The 17,516-nt window shown below is 42.8% G+C and overlaps 1 protein-coding gene across 1 annotated transcript in view; it reads right to left on the bottom strand.

The window, feature by feature from the left end:
• Positions 1–15,724, bottom strand: part of ADAM12 (ADAM metallopeptidase domain 12) — a 368,998-nt gene extending 353,274 nt beyond the window's left edge. Inside the window, exon 1 of the mRNA XM_017537897.2 lies at positions 15,237–15,724. Coding sequence (XP_017393386.1) covers positions 15,237–15,324 — 88 coding nt within the window. The 5' untranslated portion in view covers positions 15,325–15,724. The remainder of the gene's footprint in view (positions 1–15,236) is intronic.
• Between the last annotated feature and the right edge of the window lie 1,792 nt (positions 15,725–17,516).

Genomic DNA, 17,516 nt, shown 5'->3' with positions numbered 1-17,516 from the left:
TAAAGGAGAGCAGACAAGAAGCAGAGAAAAAGAGACTAAAATATGTGAGAAAAAAAGTTCCGAGATGACCATCTATTGAAGCTGAATAAAGTATGCTCCAAGCAACAGACTCTCCCTACTAAGACGCTGGAAGTAAAGCTTAGTGAATTGAATAGACTAAATCTGACATGTCCAGATTTTAGTGGCAAACCAGGCATCTGATTTTCTTCTGGATAAATCAATCTATATGGAATCATAGCATTCATTCTAAAGGTAACAAAAATACACAGATGAGTGCTTCCATTGTTGGCTTACTCCATTGTATGATCTTCTCTGTATACTAGTGTTTAAGTATGGAATGAATGCAGTATACACTCCTGGAAGGCTCGCATGACTGGAATTCTGTTGACACCTCTGCTGGCGGAGGAGCGGCTTCTGGGAGTGTATGTTGGCCTTGCTTCCCAGCTGTTCTCATTTTGCCTCTGCCAGAGGGAGATGAGAACAGCTGATGGCTTCACCCCCAAAGCTCAGCTTGGCCCCATCATTAGCACATCTCACCCCTGCAGCTGCCAAGGCAAAGACTAACATGCCAGCAGGAAAGCAGCTGACTGACTTTTCTGACTGAGTGTCTGGAGTACTGGAAGTTGAGAATCAAGCTGCCAAGTAGGTTCAACACATTTTCTGCGCATCTTTACGATCCACTTGCTCTACAGGCCATGAAGTGAGGGCATCTGATCTTCTCCACCCCGTATCCCCAGTTCCCGGCACAAATCTGGGATTACAATTGGCAGCAAACAAATGTATTGACTAAAAGAACCAAAGAATCAATGTCAGAGATGTCCAGTTCTGAAAACACAGTGGACTGAGCTGACACAGCTAGAAAACCTTTCTACTCCAAACACAGAAAAATGCTAAATAAAATGTGACACGCTGCATTACTGAACTAAAGAAGGGAAAGGAAATTATCAGGGAATTAAGGAATTTCTAGACAGAGCATCCACCCACTGCCAAAGCCAAGGAATCCCAAAGGCCTGGTAGATATAGGCCTTTAGCCTAGAAACTGTGAGTTTAGTAACAGGAGGTATGATCTTGAACACACAAGTCAGAGAACAAAGAAGCTAAGATCCTTTAGTAAAACCAAGCCCAGACAGGCTGCCCTTTCCAAGTCATCAGGGCTAGAAAACTTCTACCAAATGCCACAGGGAAACTTCAAAGTGACATGTCTCCCTGAAGATCTGGTGAGGGTTAGGGAGTTTCACAAGAGAAATAGAAACTTCAAGCCTTTGCCACAATGGGTATGGAGACTGAAATTAGAATAACCACGTGGTGAAAAATTCCCACAGTAACTGGGGTTAGACAAGGGAAATCTCTGAGGCAACTATCATGAGTAAACAAACTCTGCTCCACAGGTACTCTCCTAATCAGGGTGCATAGACTCCCACAGAGAGGGTAGCAGTGGAGGGAAAAGTGCTGAAAACGAACTCACAGTTTAAAATTGCAAGGCCCTGGAAGAGATAATCCATATGGTAATACAGAATCAGCATCCTAAGAACCTGAAATAATAACCTGAAATGGATAACATACATAAATCCTAAATTATTAAAGACACGTATGAATACAAAGAAAAAATAATGAAAGATAATTTTTAAATATTGCTTTTTAAAAAGACCTGGCAAGTTTGAAAAACAGCAAAGCAAAGCTTCCATACATGAAAAATTAAAGATATTGAAAAATGTTAATTCAATAGACAGTTTAAACAGCATTTAGACACAGCTTAAGAGAGAATTGGTAAAATGAAAATTTGGACTTGTAGACGTCACCCAAAATATAAAGTGAAGAGTAATAAAGAGATAAAGAGAAGCTAAAAAAACAGGATGACTGAATTATAAGGTCTAACTATATATAACAAAAGTTCTAAAGGGACTGATGAGGGAAAAAGGGCAAGGCAGTAACTAAAGAGATGCTAGCTAAAAAATTTTTAAAATAATTGATTGGATTCAAGAAGCAGAGCAAGGCCAGAAATACACAAATTTTATATAAAACTATATAAAAACACATGATACAGAACTACACACACACACACACCCACACACACACCCACACCCACACCCACACACGCACACACACACTCCACCACCACCATCACCACCAAAGAACTACCTTAAAAGTAACCAGAGAAAAAAGCAGGTTTAGTGCAAAGGCAGTCATTAAACAAAAGACTTCTTAACGACAGGAGAGGCCAGGATACAACAGGTAATATCTGCTAAAAGAAAACAATTGCCAACCTCTGGTTTAGTTATCTGTACATAGCTAAACTAACATTTACAAAAAAGAAAAATGTTTTCCAGGTAAACAAATATAGGGAATTTGCTACTCAGAGACCTTCAACAGAAGATCACTTCAACAAGAAGTGACTGGGTTCAGAAGTGGAAGTGGTTTGCAAGAAGCCATGGTTAAAAAAAAGGAAGAAAAGAAAAGACAAGAAACTCTTTGCATGGAATAAATCAGCATAAGCCTGGACTGCTCAGCACAGAACAAAGCCTAGTATTTCTCCACTACATTTTCTGATGAGAGATGTGTTTCACAATGGCAGAACTGAAATGCTAGACAACACAAAAAACGGGAGGAGCAAAGAAGGGCATTAAAGCACAGTTAGCCTATAGAATTGTTTGGGAGGAGGCCAAAGTTACTGACTCTGTTACTGAAGCATAAATGTTAAAAATTTAATGGCACTACCAAAACTGTGGAAACAGAATAGGTAACCTCTACATTAACAGAACTGGGAAGAAGTAGGTATAAATAATTCTACTTATATTAGAATTATTCTTAATTCTACTTATATTAGAATCTTATATTAGAAGAAAGAAAAGAAAGATGTGTAAATATAGCAAAAGTTAGTTATTCTCATCAAAGTTGGAAAAAAAAAATAAGGAGACTACCAATCACTTCTTTCTTCTTTCTTTCTTTTTTGAGACAGGGTCTCTCCATGTCTCCCAGGCTGGAGTGCAGCGCAAGATCACAGCTCACTGCAGCCTTGACCTCCTGGGTTCAAGCAATCCTCCCACCTCAGCCTCCCATGTAGCTGGGACTACAGGTGCACACCACCACATATGACTTTGTTTTGTAGAAATGGCGTGCCCTCATGTTGCTCTGGCTGGTCTCAAACTTCTGGGCTCAAGTAATCCCCCTTCCTCCTCCCCAGCCTCCCAAAGTGCTGAGATTACAGATGTGAGTCATTGGGCCTGGCTAATCCTTACATTCATCATTGTAATGGAGATGCTACCCAATGAAAGAAGAAAAATAAAAGAAGTAGAATGCATAAGGACTGTAAAGGAAAAAACAAAACTTACCCTTTCACGTGATTATTCTCTTAGAATTTCTATGAAGTCAATCTACAGACAAACTATTAAAATAAAAATGGAGCAAGTACCTAACTATGATTTGAATCATCAGGATTAACAAAAAAATTGAGCAAAATTTCTGAATTCAAAGTCAACATACAAAAATAAGTAACATTCCTATATACCGAAAAGAAAACATTGATTAGAACTTTCAAAAAAGAAATGACTCCACAGATAAAACAGGAATAGCCATGAACTGACACTTGTTGAAACTGAGTGATAGAAACATGAGTATTGATTGCAGTCTGTCTACTTCTGTGTATATTTAAAACTTTTCATTTTAAAAAGTTAAAAATCTTTAAAAAAACAAAACAAAACAAAACAGTGATACCATCTAAAGTGACAACAAATCTATGAGGTACTGAGGATATCTAGAAATATATCTTACAAAGATGTGAAAGAACCTTGAAGAGAAAATTACTGAAAACTTATTGAGTAGCATTAAAGGGAACAAATAGAGAAATCACCACATTCATCATGGGAAGCCTTAATGTCATAAGGATATCAATTATCCCCTAAATTAATCTACAAGTCCCCATAGAGTATTTTGCAGAACTTAGCAAGAAGATTCTAAACTTCATATTAAACACTAAAGTTTCAGGGACAGTCAAGATAACTTTAAAGGAAAAGGGGGAGAAGGGAAGGAGATGTTAAACTTTATCGAGTACTTAGCACGGTCTGAGCACTGCTCGAAACAGTGTACATGTATTCTTTCATTTCACCTGCAGCAAGGCCCTGTGGAGGTAGATTTAATTATTATCACCATTTCATCAAGGGAAAAATGGAGAAAGAAAAAGATTACCAAGTTTGTCCAAGTTTTGGGATGACCAACAATCCCAATTTGTCTGGCACTGAAGGGTTTCCTGTGACGTGGGACCTTCAGTGCTAAATTAGGAAAGTCTGGGCACACAGGATGATTGGTCAGTTAGTCACCTTCTCAAGATCACATGTCAGGAGCCAAGTGTCAGAGCTGATCTGCAAATTCCAGCAAGCTGGCTTCAGTGTCTGCCCTGTGTACCACTATGTACCACTGTATTAGGGTTCTCTAGAGGGACAGAACTAATAGAGATATATATAAAGGGGATTTTATTAAGGAGTATTAACTCACATGATCACAAGGTCCCACAATAGGCCATCTGTAAGCTGAGGGGCAAGGAAGCCAGTCGCAGTCCCAAAGCTGAAGAGCCTGGAGTCCAATATTCAAGGGCAAGAAGCATACAGCACAGGAGAAGATGTAGGTTGGGAGGCTAAGCCAGTCTAGTGTTTTCACACTTTTCTGCCTGCTTTAAATCTTGGCCATGCTGGCAGCTGATTAGATGGAGCCCATTCATATTAAGCGGGGGGTCTGCCTTTCCCAGCCCACTGACTCCAGTGTTAATCTCCTTTCGCAATACCCTCACAGACACACCCAGGATCAATACTTCGCATCCTTCAATCCAATCAAGTTTAACCATCACACCAACCAATCTAAACACTGAATGCTTATTATGAAGTACAGGATACTGAGAACAATATGATGCTGGAACTGAGGTAAATAGAATAGTAAGATAAAGAAGCCAGAAGCACATCTGTGTATTCTTGCTGTTCATCAGAAGTGGAAAAGAATTCAGCAAATGTTACTAGATCACTTCGTTTTCCAGATGGGTGGAAACATAGGCATGAATCTCATACAATAAATGAAAATTGAATTCCAGTTATTCTAAAAGGGAACAGCAAAAATTTTAAATTTAGAAGAAATTATAAAATTTTCTTTCTGAGCTCAAGAAAGACAGAAGTATTGCTTAAACTAAGAAATATAAGTAAATAAGGATAAGTAATTCAAAGAAGAAATACAAAGAACATATAAACATATAAGAATCTTAGGGTCTTTCGCAATGAGAAAAATGCCAAATAAAACAATCAAATATTTAACATCCACCTTGGCAACATTTAAAAGCCTGAAAATACCAGGTACTGACAACTACATGGGTAACCAGAACTCTCCAATAAGTAGGCACATAAATTGGTACAAAAAAATTGGAAAGCAACTTAACAAAATATAGTAAAAAATTGGTGTGCCTGCATGTTCTCACTCATAGGCGGGCGTTGAACAATGAGAACACATGGACACAGGGAGGGGAGCACTACACACTGGGGTCTGTTGGGGGGAAATAGGGGAGGGACAGCGGGGGGAGGGGAGTTGGGGAGAGAGAGCATGGGGAGAAGTGCTAGATGTGGGTGATGGGGAGGAAGGCAGCAGATCACACTGCCACGTGTGTGCCTATGCAACAATCTTGCATGTTCTTCACATGTACCCCAAAACCTAAAATGCAATAAAATTTTTTTTTAAAAAAAAGATATAAAAAAAGAATTGGTGGGCTCTACAGCTCAGTAATTCCCTTGTAATAGATCCCCTAGAGCTTACGACCATACATAAGATAGCAAGGATCCTTGCACCATCACAATATCAAAAAGTTGGGGAAAACAAATTTATCAACAGAGGAATACACAAGTTACAATTTATTCATTTAATTAAAAGAAATGAACCAAGCATATAAATGTGTAAGTCCAAAATATATATTGATTTAAAAGAAAGTAGCAGAAGGTTGTCATATGTAGTAGGGCACCATTTACCTAATACTTACAAACATAAAGAATATCAGATATTGATTAGGGGTAGATGTGTGTACACACAGACACACACACACACACACACACACACACACACACACAAACCAACCAACTTCACAGTACTATAGCCTCTGCAAAAGGAAAACTGCGATAAAATAGGCTGAACGGGCGGAGAGAACAGGATGGCTATAAATATACCTTTAACGTTTTACATCTTTAAATATTGAAAGTTCTGCAGCATATATAGTAGAATCTGGCTGGCAAAAATATGGGTTTATAATTTATTCTATGCCCATTTTTCAACTTTAATATGGTTATATTTTAGAAATAAATGAAGGATGGGGCCAGGTTTCTTTTTCAATCATCTTTTTCATAATCATCTCAAATTGAAACTGACTGAAAAAATGATTTTAGTTCAAAAGTTTCACTTAGTATGCTTCAGGAATGTACCTTTCCATAGGCAGACAACACATGCACTTTAAGGTATGGTGCAGACTCTAAATCCTAATGCAAGCTCTGAAGAACAGTACCAAAAAAAAAACGAAAAACAAAAAACAAAAACCACAACCATCAGGATGAAAACAAAACAAAATTAAAAAGCAAGGCCAGGTTCTCAGATCACATTCAGATTCAAGTGAGCATATCTCTCACAAGAAATGCTCCAATCCTATCCTAGCTTTAATGACAAACATGGCAACACATAATACAAGGAATCTTTTGGCCAAATTGCAGGCCAGTACTCACCATGCCTGCTAGGGGAAGACATGTCAAGGTGTTTCAACATTTCTAAGAATGGATCACCTAAACTGATTAAGCAGGTCAAGGCTTCTGGGAGTAGGTAAACAGACAGAAAATGTTATCCAGTGAAGCTGTCCAATTTTTTAAACAGTTGCCAAGAAGCTGAGCTCTTAATGTAGCCTTGGAATGACATAAAAGCTTAAAGGATAAAAAATATCAATATGATGCTGAACTATTTGGCTTCTCCATCCCATCTATCAACTGGAGGCAAGGTATATTGGGCATTAAATAAAGCACAAAAGAAACATGATGAAAAATGGGTTGGAGAACGTATGAAGATTGAAATGGCAGCCTGGGAGAAAGTATAATATTCAATGTGCCCATTTCAAATAAAGTTTATTTGAACTGCATTACCCTTTGGCTGAGAACCAAGCTAATTACAATCTCACTGTTATGGTTATGGCAAAGATAGGTTTCAAAATGTTTGCCACAGCTAGGTTAAGAGCCAGTCTTCAGCATGAGGTAACCTAGGCTGCCTTGCACCTGACACTGCTGATCTCACTGTCTGAGGCTATCATTTCCGATTTTACAGAATGAGGGTACTAAAAGGACACACAAGATTCTTTCACCAGAATTGAATGAGATAGTGCATGCAAAGACCTGAGCACAGCTCCTGGCACTGAAGCACTCAACAAATGCCTTTTTAAGTAACAGTCTGCTGGTATGAGAATTTTAGGTTGAATAAAATAGTAACCAAACATATAAAGAAACAATTATGAAAAAGGCACAGCAACTACCTTCAAAAACATTCTGTCAAGATTATATCAATTTAACTTCTCCATCCCAGAGAGCTGACAACTAAATAGCATGTACATACCCCAGGGCCACTTCATATAGCTCCCTGTGGGCGCACAGCCAAAGGGCTGTAGGGCTAGCCATTTGGTACAGAAGAAACATCTGAAAATTCTACACCTGTCTTTATAAATCATGGATGCTGCAAAAACAATTTAGCTTAAAGAGGCCTCTGAAACACACTCTGATACAAAATTTTTTTTTCCTGCAACTCTAATGAGTTCATTACAGCATCATCTACATCAGGAAGAAATGTGTTTAGCTTCTTTAAATGATGTAGCTGCATTCCTTAAGAAAAATTTTGTTACAGTTTCCACAGCTGCAACATTTATCTAATTAGGTATATGTTGACTTTGAGTTTTTATAGGTTTTGAAAAGAAAGTTTTGAAACATTTAAAAATGAGTTTAATTTTTGTTTCCACAAGGAAGGAGTAGAAAGTGCCAAATGACAAATGAAAGAAAGAAAATACATCTATATGTCGAGCATGGTAATAAAAGTCCCAGCTAACTTCTAAATGTACATGGCAGAGTCACAGGTGTTTATCTGTACTTGCTTCTGAAACCCTACAATAAGGGAATAATTATAATAACAATAATAGGCTGCATACCATGGTTCAATGTCTGTAATCCCAACACTTTGGGAGGCTGTGGCAGGAGGATGCTTGAGCCCAGGAATCTCAGCCTGGGGCAACAGACTGAGATTCCGTCTGTATAAAAATTTTAAAATTATATTTTCATTTTTAGTTTTTGAGACAGAATCTTACTCTGCCACCCAGGCTGGAGTACAGCGGTGTGATCTTGGCTCACTGTATTCTCTTCCTCCCGGGCTCGAGCGATTCTCCTACTTCAGCCTGGAGTAGCTGGGATTACAGGTGCCCACCACCATGTCTGGCTAATTTTTGTATTTTTTTTTTTTTTTTTAGTAGAGATAGGATTTCACCATGTTGGGCAGGCTGGACTCAAACTCCTGAAAAGTGATCCATCTGCCTTGGCCTCCCAAAGTGCTGGGATTACAGGTGTGAGCCACCATGTCTGAGCAAAATTTAAAAAATTAAAAACAAATTAGTTGGGCATAGTAGTGTGTACCTGGAGTCCCAGCTACCAGAGAGGCTGAGGTAGGAGGATCACTTGAGCCTCAAGTTTGCAGTGAGCTGTGGCTGCACCACTGTACGTCAGCCTGGATGACAACACAAGATGCTATCTCAAAACATAACAATAATAATAATTATAAAACAAAGCAGCAAAGCTTTGGGAGATGGAAAGGGGATGGAAAAATTGTTACCTATTTAGCAGGGAACAGAGAATAAGAACTTATGACCTGGAGAGAAGGGTAGCCATCAGAAAGGTGAGATGGATAAGCAGAAAGGCTTCAGAACACGGGCACTGGGCACCTCCCAAGGCCCACATAGGCTGAGGCTAAAAGGCTGTATAAGGAGAAGCTAGAGCCCTAGATCCCTTGCAAAGCCCACACATCTGGGTGATGGCCTGTCCTACTCTGATCGACATAGGAGGTGTATTTCTTGAAGACACTGAAGTAGAGAAGTTCTGTACAAAAGGACTCCCAGGCATTGTGAAGGAGGGGTAGCAAAGTGCTAAACTGAAAACAAAAGGATTAACTTTAAACAATATAAGTGGCCAGGCGCGGTGGCTCACGCCTGTAATCCCAGCACTTTGGGAGGCCGAGGCGGGTAAATCACGAGGTCAAGAGATCGAGACCATCCTGGTCAACGTGGTGAAACCCCGTCTCTACTAAAAATACAAAAAATTAGCTGGGCATGGTGGCACGTGCCTGTAGTCCTGGCTACTCGGGAGACTGAGGCAGGAGAATTGCCTGAGCCCAGGAGGCGGAGGTTGCGGTAAGCCAAGATCGCGCCATTGCACTCCAGCCTGGGTAACGAGCGAAACTCCGTCTTAAAAAATAAAATAAATAAAAATTTAAAATAAACAAACAAACAAACAAACAAACAAACAATATAAGCATACTTAATGGCAACACTATCTTCTTTTCCCGTGCTCAGCTCACAGGCCTCAGAGCCAGGCTTCAACTGCCAGACTCAAATTGCCTTGGCAGGAAGCTGAGGGATTCTTCCTTGGAGAAATTGACCAGCCTAAGAAACACAGAGTCCATGGTATGTGGACATCTCTCAGCAAAATGAAAGTTCATCAGTCAGTAAATCCATCTGTGGAAGTACACAGAACTTCCAATCAGCTCTTTAATCTCTCATTATTAAATATCAACAGAGAGCCAAAAATTAGACATTTGAAGGAAATCAGATATTAAACAAATGTGAGGAAAAAGAATTTAAAGCTAACAATGAGAATGAGGTGAACAAAAAAATGTTTAATAAGTAATGACTAACACATTCAGAGTTAATAGCAATATTATATCCATTACAAAAAAAGAAGAGGACACTATAATAAGAATAAAAGAACATTCACAGCACAAGAAACACCTCTTGGAAATTAAATGTGGTAGGATAAAATTTAAAATTATGTATTTATTTTGATACAGGGTCTCATTCTGTCAACCAGGCTGGAGTACCATGGCATGATCATGGCTCACTGCAGCCTTGACCTCCTGGACTCAAGTGACCCTCTCACCTCAGGATCCTGAATAGCTAGAAATAAAGGTGTATGACACCATGGTCAGTTAATTTTTTTACAAATTTTTTGTTGAGATGGGGGGGGGGGTCTCACTATGTTGTCCAGGCTGGTCTTGAACTCCTGGCCTCAAGCAATTCTCCTGCCTCAGCCTCTCAAAGAGCTGGGATTACAGATATTAGCTACTGTGCCTGGCCAAAAAATTAAAAAGAAGGGTTGGAAAATGAAATTAAACAACTGTCCCAGGAAGTAGAACAAAAACACAAAGGGATGAAAAATAAGAAAATTAAAGGATGTTTTCAGGAGATTACAACATTCAGCTAATAGCAGTTTCAGAAAAACTGTGGTAAAAACAGTAAGGAAGAAATAATCAAAGAACTAATACAAGAAAATACACTAAAACTTTATAATATGAATTTTCAAAATGAAGGGGCCCACTGAGTTCCTAAAAATTACTGATAAGAGCATTGCTACAGCACATAATCATAAAATGCAAAAATACTAGTGACAGGGAAAAAAGACAATCATTTCCAAAAAGAAAAAAAGACTACATTTAAAATCTTGATAAGCAGAATACCATCAACTTCTCAAGCAGTAATATATGGCCATAGTGACAATGAAGAAATGCCTTATAAAATGCTGAGAAAATGTGACTTATTTCTTGGAATTTTGTGCCTAAATAAATAAGCAATCAAAGGTGGAATGAATGAATGTATGGGTTTGCCTGTGTGTGTGTGTGAGAGAGTGAGAGAGAAACAAGGTAAGCCAGAGACACATTCCAACCTTCTTTTTTACTCACAGAACTGTTTTGTTTGAAGAACCAATGTACATAGTTAAAAATATTTACTTTTCTAGTATTCTATACAAGCTAGCAGTGGCCCTGTGTCACGGTCTAGCCAATGATATCTAAGACAAAATCTACCAAAAAGGCTTGTGGAAACATTTATTTTCCTGATGAAAATAGATTTGACTGGTTCTGCCTTTTGTCCTTTCTGCTGTATTACTGCCTGGAATGCAGATATGATGCCACAAGTTACAGCAGTTATCATGAGACCACGAAGAAGTAAGCATAAAGGCAAAAGTCAATATCTAAGCAGCACAGATAGAAATAAAAGAAAGAATGTGCTTGTGTCCCCGATCACATCATTGACCTGCCACACCAGTTAGACCAGCCACCAAACTTCTTACTTTGCAACTTGAATACAAGCTTGTAAAAATTGCTGGTTTCAAGTTTCTTTTTGTTATTTGCAGCTGAAAGCATCCCTGATACATTCACAAGTTATAAAAAAAAAAAAATTGTATCTCCCCAACACCCTTCCTCAGGAATTTACTGGAAAACATGCCCACAGAAATGAGGAATGAACTAATAAATAGTTATGGTGCTCAGAATGTAGGTGATTCAACACAGGAAGGATGCAAGAGGAATTCTTAGCATCTTGGTAATACGGGTAGTCCTCAGACAACAGCTGTAATTTATGCCTAAAAAGTAACCAAATCATATTGGAACAGGAGGAGGAAGGGCTCCAGGAAAAATGACGTCAAAAAAAAAAATCATGGCTTAGATTGCCTGATGTGTTTGATCATATGGAAAGGAGCTTGATAGTTCTTCCAGAAAGTGTGGAGGTAAATAGAGGTTGTGTAGTGGATGAGAAAAAACAAAAACCAAGTATTTCCCCTACTCTCTCTCTCAGAACTGAATGTTTCACCTCTAATCAAATGTGTGGGAATTTCTTCCCACTAACCACTGATTCTTCAATGGACATCAACTGGGTATCCTACAATTTAACCCTATTCCAGAGAAAGCACCAAATCACACAGGTTCAGGGCTCAGTCCCACAAGACTGCCCCCCAATGCCAGATGCCAATCACAAGTAGTAGATTGTCACACCTATACTTCTGATCAACTAGCTATAAATTGGGGGTCCCACAACCCCCTTCTGAGGTTTGGTTAATTTGTTAGGTTAGCTCACAGAATCCCAGAAAACACTTGCTTATATTTACCAGTTTATTATATTAATGAAAGATGTAATTAAGGACACAGATGAACAGCAGTTGCAAGAGATGCAAAGGGCAGAGAATGTGGAAAGGGATACAGAGCTTCTATTCCCTCCCTAGAAGCACCACCCTCCAGAAATTTTGATTTGCTCAGCAATCTGGAAATTCTACAAACCCTTGTCCTTTGGAGGATTTATGGAGGCCTAATTACATAGGTGTGATTAATTACACCACTGGCGATCAAGTCAACCTTCAATTCCTCTCCCCTCCCTAGAGGTTGCCAGGGGAGAGACATTGAAAGTCCTGACTTCCATCATGCCTTGGTAAGCTGATTAGCATACAAAAGACACTCTTAATACCCCAGAAATTCCAAGGATTTTAGGAGTTCTGTGCCAGGAACCAGGGGCAGAAACCAAATATACATTTCATATTATATCACAATATTACAGCTTGGTGCACAGAAAATAAAGCAAACAAAAATCAAAACAAGGCAATTATTAACTCTAGGAAAAGCAAAAAGTTACAAGAGGGATGAAATGCCATAAAACACTGCATGGCAAAACAGTGAAAAGTATTTGCAAAGTCTTCTTAGTGCAAACATTGATTATTATTTTTTTTTAATGATGGCACTACTATATTGGGAAGTTGAAAAGAAGAGAAGGCAGTATGTCTGGAGTAGCGTGAGCAAGGGGAGAATGGTAAGAAAGGGGATCAGAAAGGAAAACAGGAATTAGGTCATGCTGAGGTTTGGATTTTCTTTCCGAAGGGTGATAGACACTGGGGAGTTTCAGACAGGAAACTTGAATTATCTAACTCATGATTGAAAATAACAACTTTGGCTCTGTTGTGGAGGCGAATATGCCGTGCAGGGATAAGTGAAAGGCCAGGAGGCCAGCTGGGTAAGATGGATAAGCGGCTTCCGCAGAAGAGATTTTTCCTATAAGGTGGCCTGGACTGGGAGAGGCATACTTTGGAGTGTAAGGAAGTGGGTAGATGGGAATACCTTCAGGAGGTTGGTGGCTTATGGAGTAAAAAGGGAGACGCCAGGATGACTTCCTACCTGTTAGCACAAGGCATCTGGAGAAGGCAGAGGAGGTTGTTACTGAGTTTGGGAAGACTGGGGAAGGAATGATTTGCAACTAGTGAGTTTGGGATCTAGGGTTCTGCTTTGGACTTGTTAGGCTGAGTTGCCTCAGAAGGTACCAAGTAGGCAACTGTGCCAGGGCTCAGGGTACAGACAAGCCTAGGAACAAACTCAGAATATGCTCAGTCCCAACAAGTAGCAATTCCTCCTTCTATTTTGCCAATGTAAAGAAATGTTTCATTATATGTTTGGAGCTTTAAACAGCCTCAGTGGTATGATTTGGGGCACTGATGATTGAAGACTTGATACTGAGACTCTAAGGGTAAACAAGCAGTGAATCCTGGAATAGGTCACAATAGGTAATCCATTCAAAGTGCTTATGCCTCCCTGCATAAGGTTTTCTATTTTGGGTCATATCTATCTTAAGGAAAAACTCTCTCCACCAAAGCTGAAGTCATAAAATAGTAAAAGTCCTCCCCACGACACACACCCAAGAAATAATTTCCCATTATTAGCTGGATTTAACAAACATTTTAAATTGATTTAATAAACACACACCCAAGAAATGATTTCCCATTATTAGTTGGATTTAATAAACATTTTCCCCTAAAAAAAAATATGTTTGTCCCTGATCAGTAGACTTTATGTGTACAAAGCCTGTGCCAAGTTAAAGACCACGTCAGGCACACTTTGAGACACTTTCTGTTTTTTAAAAAGTTCTTTCTCAATAAACATTCAAAAGGGCCAATTTGTATAAAAGTCTTTCAAAGCAAAATTCACTACAGGTCATTGAGTTCTTTAAACCCTCAGCACTATTCTTTCTTGACTTTCTCATTGCATTGTGCAATCTCTGCATTTAATCGTTAATCCCCAAATTGGTGTTCCCCGTGTGGATTTTAACAAGAACTGGGTTTTAGCCACATTACAGTAGACGCGGTGGGGGTGGAGGGCAGCAGTGGCAATCGCAAAATAAAACGTATCATAAAGTGGTAACGGCTCGTGATTGAGGCCAGTTGAAAAATAAATGCCTGTTATATAGAATCATAGAAATTTAGAGCTTGGGGCCAAGGCGAGTCGTTCATCCGTGGACCGACAGCGCCCCAGGCGGCAGAAAGAAGACGGCGGCGGCGACCGGGGGAAGCTCCCGGATTTTTGAAAAGGCACCTGCTGGGTGAGCCCTCACTGTGCAAACGGGATCCACAGGTGCCCGGTTTTAAGAGGATATAACTCGGGAAAATCTAAGCCTACAAAACAACCATAAGATCCTCATATTAAACTCCTAAATAAGTTTTCGCTTTACACCAAGTTGATGTGGGTGGTAATTCACCGCAGAGAAACTGAGTGGAGGGAGGAGGGAGAATTCGGCTAAAGTTTGCCCGCGACTGACAGGGAGTGACCTGGAAATCAGGAATAGCGGAGTGGGGGTGGGTAGAAAACTAATGAAGTAGCTAAGAGAGTCCGTTTATGAAAATAGAGCCCGCGGTGGAGCGCAGCAGGCACACCTGCGGAGAAGGGGGCTGCCTCACCTGCGGGGCCGCTGCGCGCCCACCCCAAGCGTGTAAGCGGGGAAGGCGGGGGCTGGCCCGGAGCCTGGAGTGGGGGTATCACTGTGGGACAGGGCCAGCAAGAGGACCCGACACGCATCGTCCCGAGCGACACGTGTAATTGTCAAGAAACAGAGACAACTGCAAATGTCACCCAGGAGGGTGTGGATGGCGGAGCGGTCCCGAGGCTGTGCCCGCCGAGGCAGGCACTGGTCCCCATGGGGCTGCGGGCCAAGTGTCCCCCTTCCCCGGGGAACTGGTACCTGGGAGGGGGTCGGTATCGCCGCGCTGGAAGCGCGAGCCCGGAGGACTCGGGAGATGCGCCCTGGCGCGCCGCCCCTCAGGGCAGCCCCGGACTTCGGCGCGCTGGGGCGCAGCGTGTGTGTCCCCGGCGGGGCGGGCAGAGCCAGCCGCCCGGGCTCCGCGACTTACCTCGGGCCTCGCGGGGCGCGAGCAGAGCCCCGGCCAGGGCGAGCAGGAGGGCGCGGGCGGGGGGCGCGGGCGGCGGGCGCGCTGCCATGGTCGCCGGCTTTCTGTGCAGCAGCTCTTGGGCCCGGCAGCGAGCGCTGCAGCATCCCACGCGGGCGCCGAGCCGGGGCCGGGCGTCGCGACCGGAGGGATTTCCTGCCGCGGAGAGTCAGCTCCGGAGCCCTCGCGCAGCGCCCGCGCCGCCGCTGAGCTCGTCTAGCCTTTCATTTTAAAAAAGTTTGCCCCCGTGTGTGCGTGCGCGCGCGCGCGCCGTTCTGGCACACGCCAGCCTTGACCGTTGCAATAAATGAGCAAACTGTCCGAGTTGGCCCGGGGACGAGGAAGAGCGTTAGTGAGAGAAGGCCGGACTGTGGAATGGATCCGCGGCCAGCAGTCACCGTTCTCATTACCACGGAACAAATTATGTCTCCCCCGCACCCCCGCCCGTCGGCGGCGTCCCGCGGGTCCTAGAGACCGCTCGGGTCGCCCCGCCAGGGTCCCGCCCCGAGCCGCGGCTCGCTCAGACCCGGGGGTGGGCGGCTTGGGGCAGGGCGCCTCCCTGGCCGCGCGCACCGGCGGCATAGACGTGGCTTGGTGGCGGCCGGGCGCTCGGAGCGCACACGTCCCCGCCCCAGGATGATGTGGCCGCAGGGCCCGGGGCGCCCGGCTGCCAAGAGCACACGCGGCGGCACGGTCCAGCTTTCCAGTCTGAAGCTGGAAACGATGACTCGGCGGCTCGCTCCCTGGCTAGCCGGGAACCCTCGGAGTGCGGGTCGGGTCTCCACAGCTGCCGACAGCCCGGCGCGCGCCCCCCGTCCTGCCCTAAGCGCCCAACGGGGCATCTCGCGCCCCGGAAGCAAGCCTGGACGCAGGCACAAAGCACCTGGGCGTTCCTTTTGATCTGCAGTGTCAGGCTTTAGGTTGATAGATTGGCCGTTTCCTTTCCAGGACCTGGACCCAGAAAAGGGAGTACAGTGACTTTTCCCGAAGTTTCCTGATTGTAAGCAGCACCTGGCTTGGCTTGCTAAAAAGATCCCCGGGCGCACTCCTACGCTTTCAGAATGAGACTCTCCAGGCTCTGAAGCCAGGGGAGCCCAGGGTGTTTGGAGAAACACCAAGGAAAGAATGGTGGGCCTTGCCTTCTCATCCTAGTTCCGGGCTGACCTCACCTCTTCAGCCTGGCTTGGCCGCCAAAAGCAGCAACGAGGAGGCCGCACAGACAAAAATGGCTGCAGCTATGGAGGATGGCTGATGCCCACCCTGACGGCGACCATGATTCCCAACCTTGGGGACTTATTAGAATAGTAAGAAATAAAGACAGTGCCACCCCCAGAGACCAGTTAACTCACAATTTCCTACAATGCATGGAGCTCAATAGTTTCCAAAGCCTCAAGTGATTCTACTGTGCTGCTCAGACCTAGAACCACCTGCAGAAATTCCATCCTAGTCCTGCGAGCTCTCACCGGTTCCTAACTGAGCACTCACTTCTACGAGGCCGTTACCCAGGCTTTGAAGAAGCTGCCTTCCATACCATGTCTTCCTACTGCAGAGGAGCTTTTCTCAGGATTTCTCTCCCACCGCCAGTTTTGCAGTGTTCCCAAAGACCGGGTCGAACCTCCTAACAAGGTGCAGGGCTTTTTAAAAATTTTATTTTTTAAACCTTAGTGGGAAGCACGGGCTCCCACGCTCTTCCCAATGCTGCCATATCTGGAAACCAGGCCTGGTTCAAGCCCTGGGTCATATCTAACTGTACTACCAATCAGCTTTGCAGTGTCCTTTTTTTCATTCATTGATTCAGTCAATTAACATGAGCAACACTATGTTAGGGACTTGGGAAACTAATGAGAAATCCTCTTGTTTTCAAAGACTTTTCTTTCTGACCAAACTGATAAATCATTATTGGACGGTGTGAGCAGGTTACTTAACCTATTTAATAATTAGGCTTGTTTATTGCTATGGTTCGGCTGTGTCTCCACCCAAATCTCACCTTGAATTCCCACGTGTGTGGAATTGAAGGACCTGGTGGGAGGTAATTGAATCACGGAGGCAAGTCTTTCCCGTGCTGTTCTCATGGTAGTGAATAAGTCTCACAAGACCTGACGGTTTTAAAAAGAGGAGCTTCCCCTGCACAAGCTCGCTCTCTCTGCCTGCTGCCACCCATGTACGACGTGACTTGCCCCTCCTTGTGTTCTGCCATGATTGTGAGGCCTCCCTAGCCATATGGAACTATAAGTTCATTAAACC

The sequence above is a fragment of the Cebus imitator genome, unplaced genomic scaffold (assembly GCF_001604975.1).
Source record: "Cebus imitator isolate Cc_AM_T3 unplaced genomic scaffold, Cebus_imitator-1.0 Scaffold107, whole genome shotgun sequence".
Classification (NCBI taxonomy): domain Eukaryota; kingdom Metazoa; phylum Chordata; class Mammalia; order Primates; family Cebidae; genus Cebus; species Cebus imitator.
This window is presented reverse-complemented; position numbering and strand designations above follow the sequence as displayed.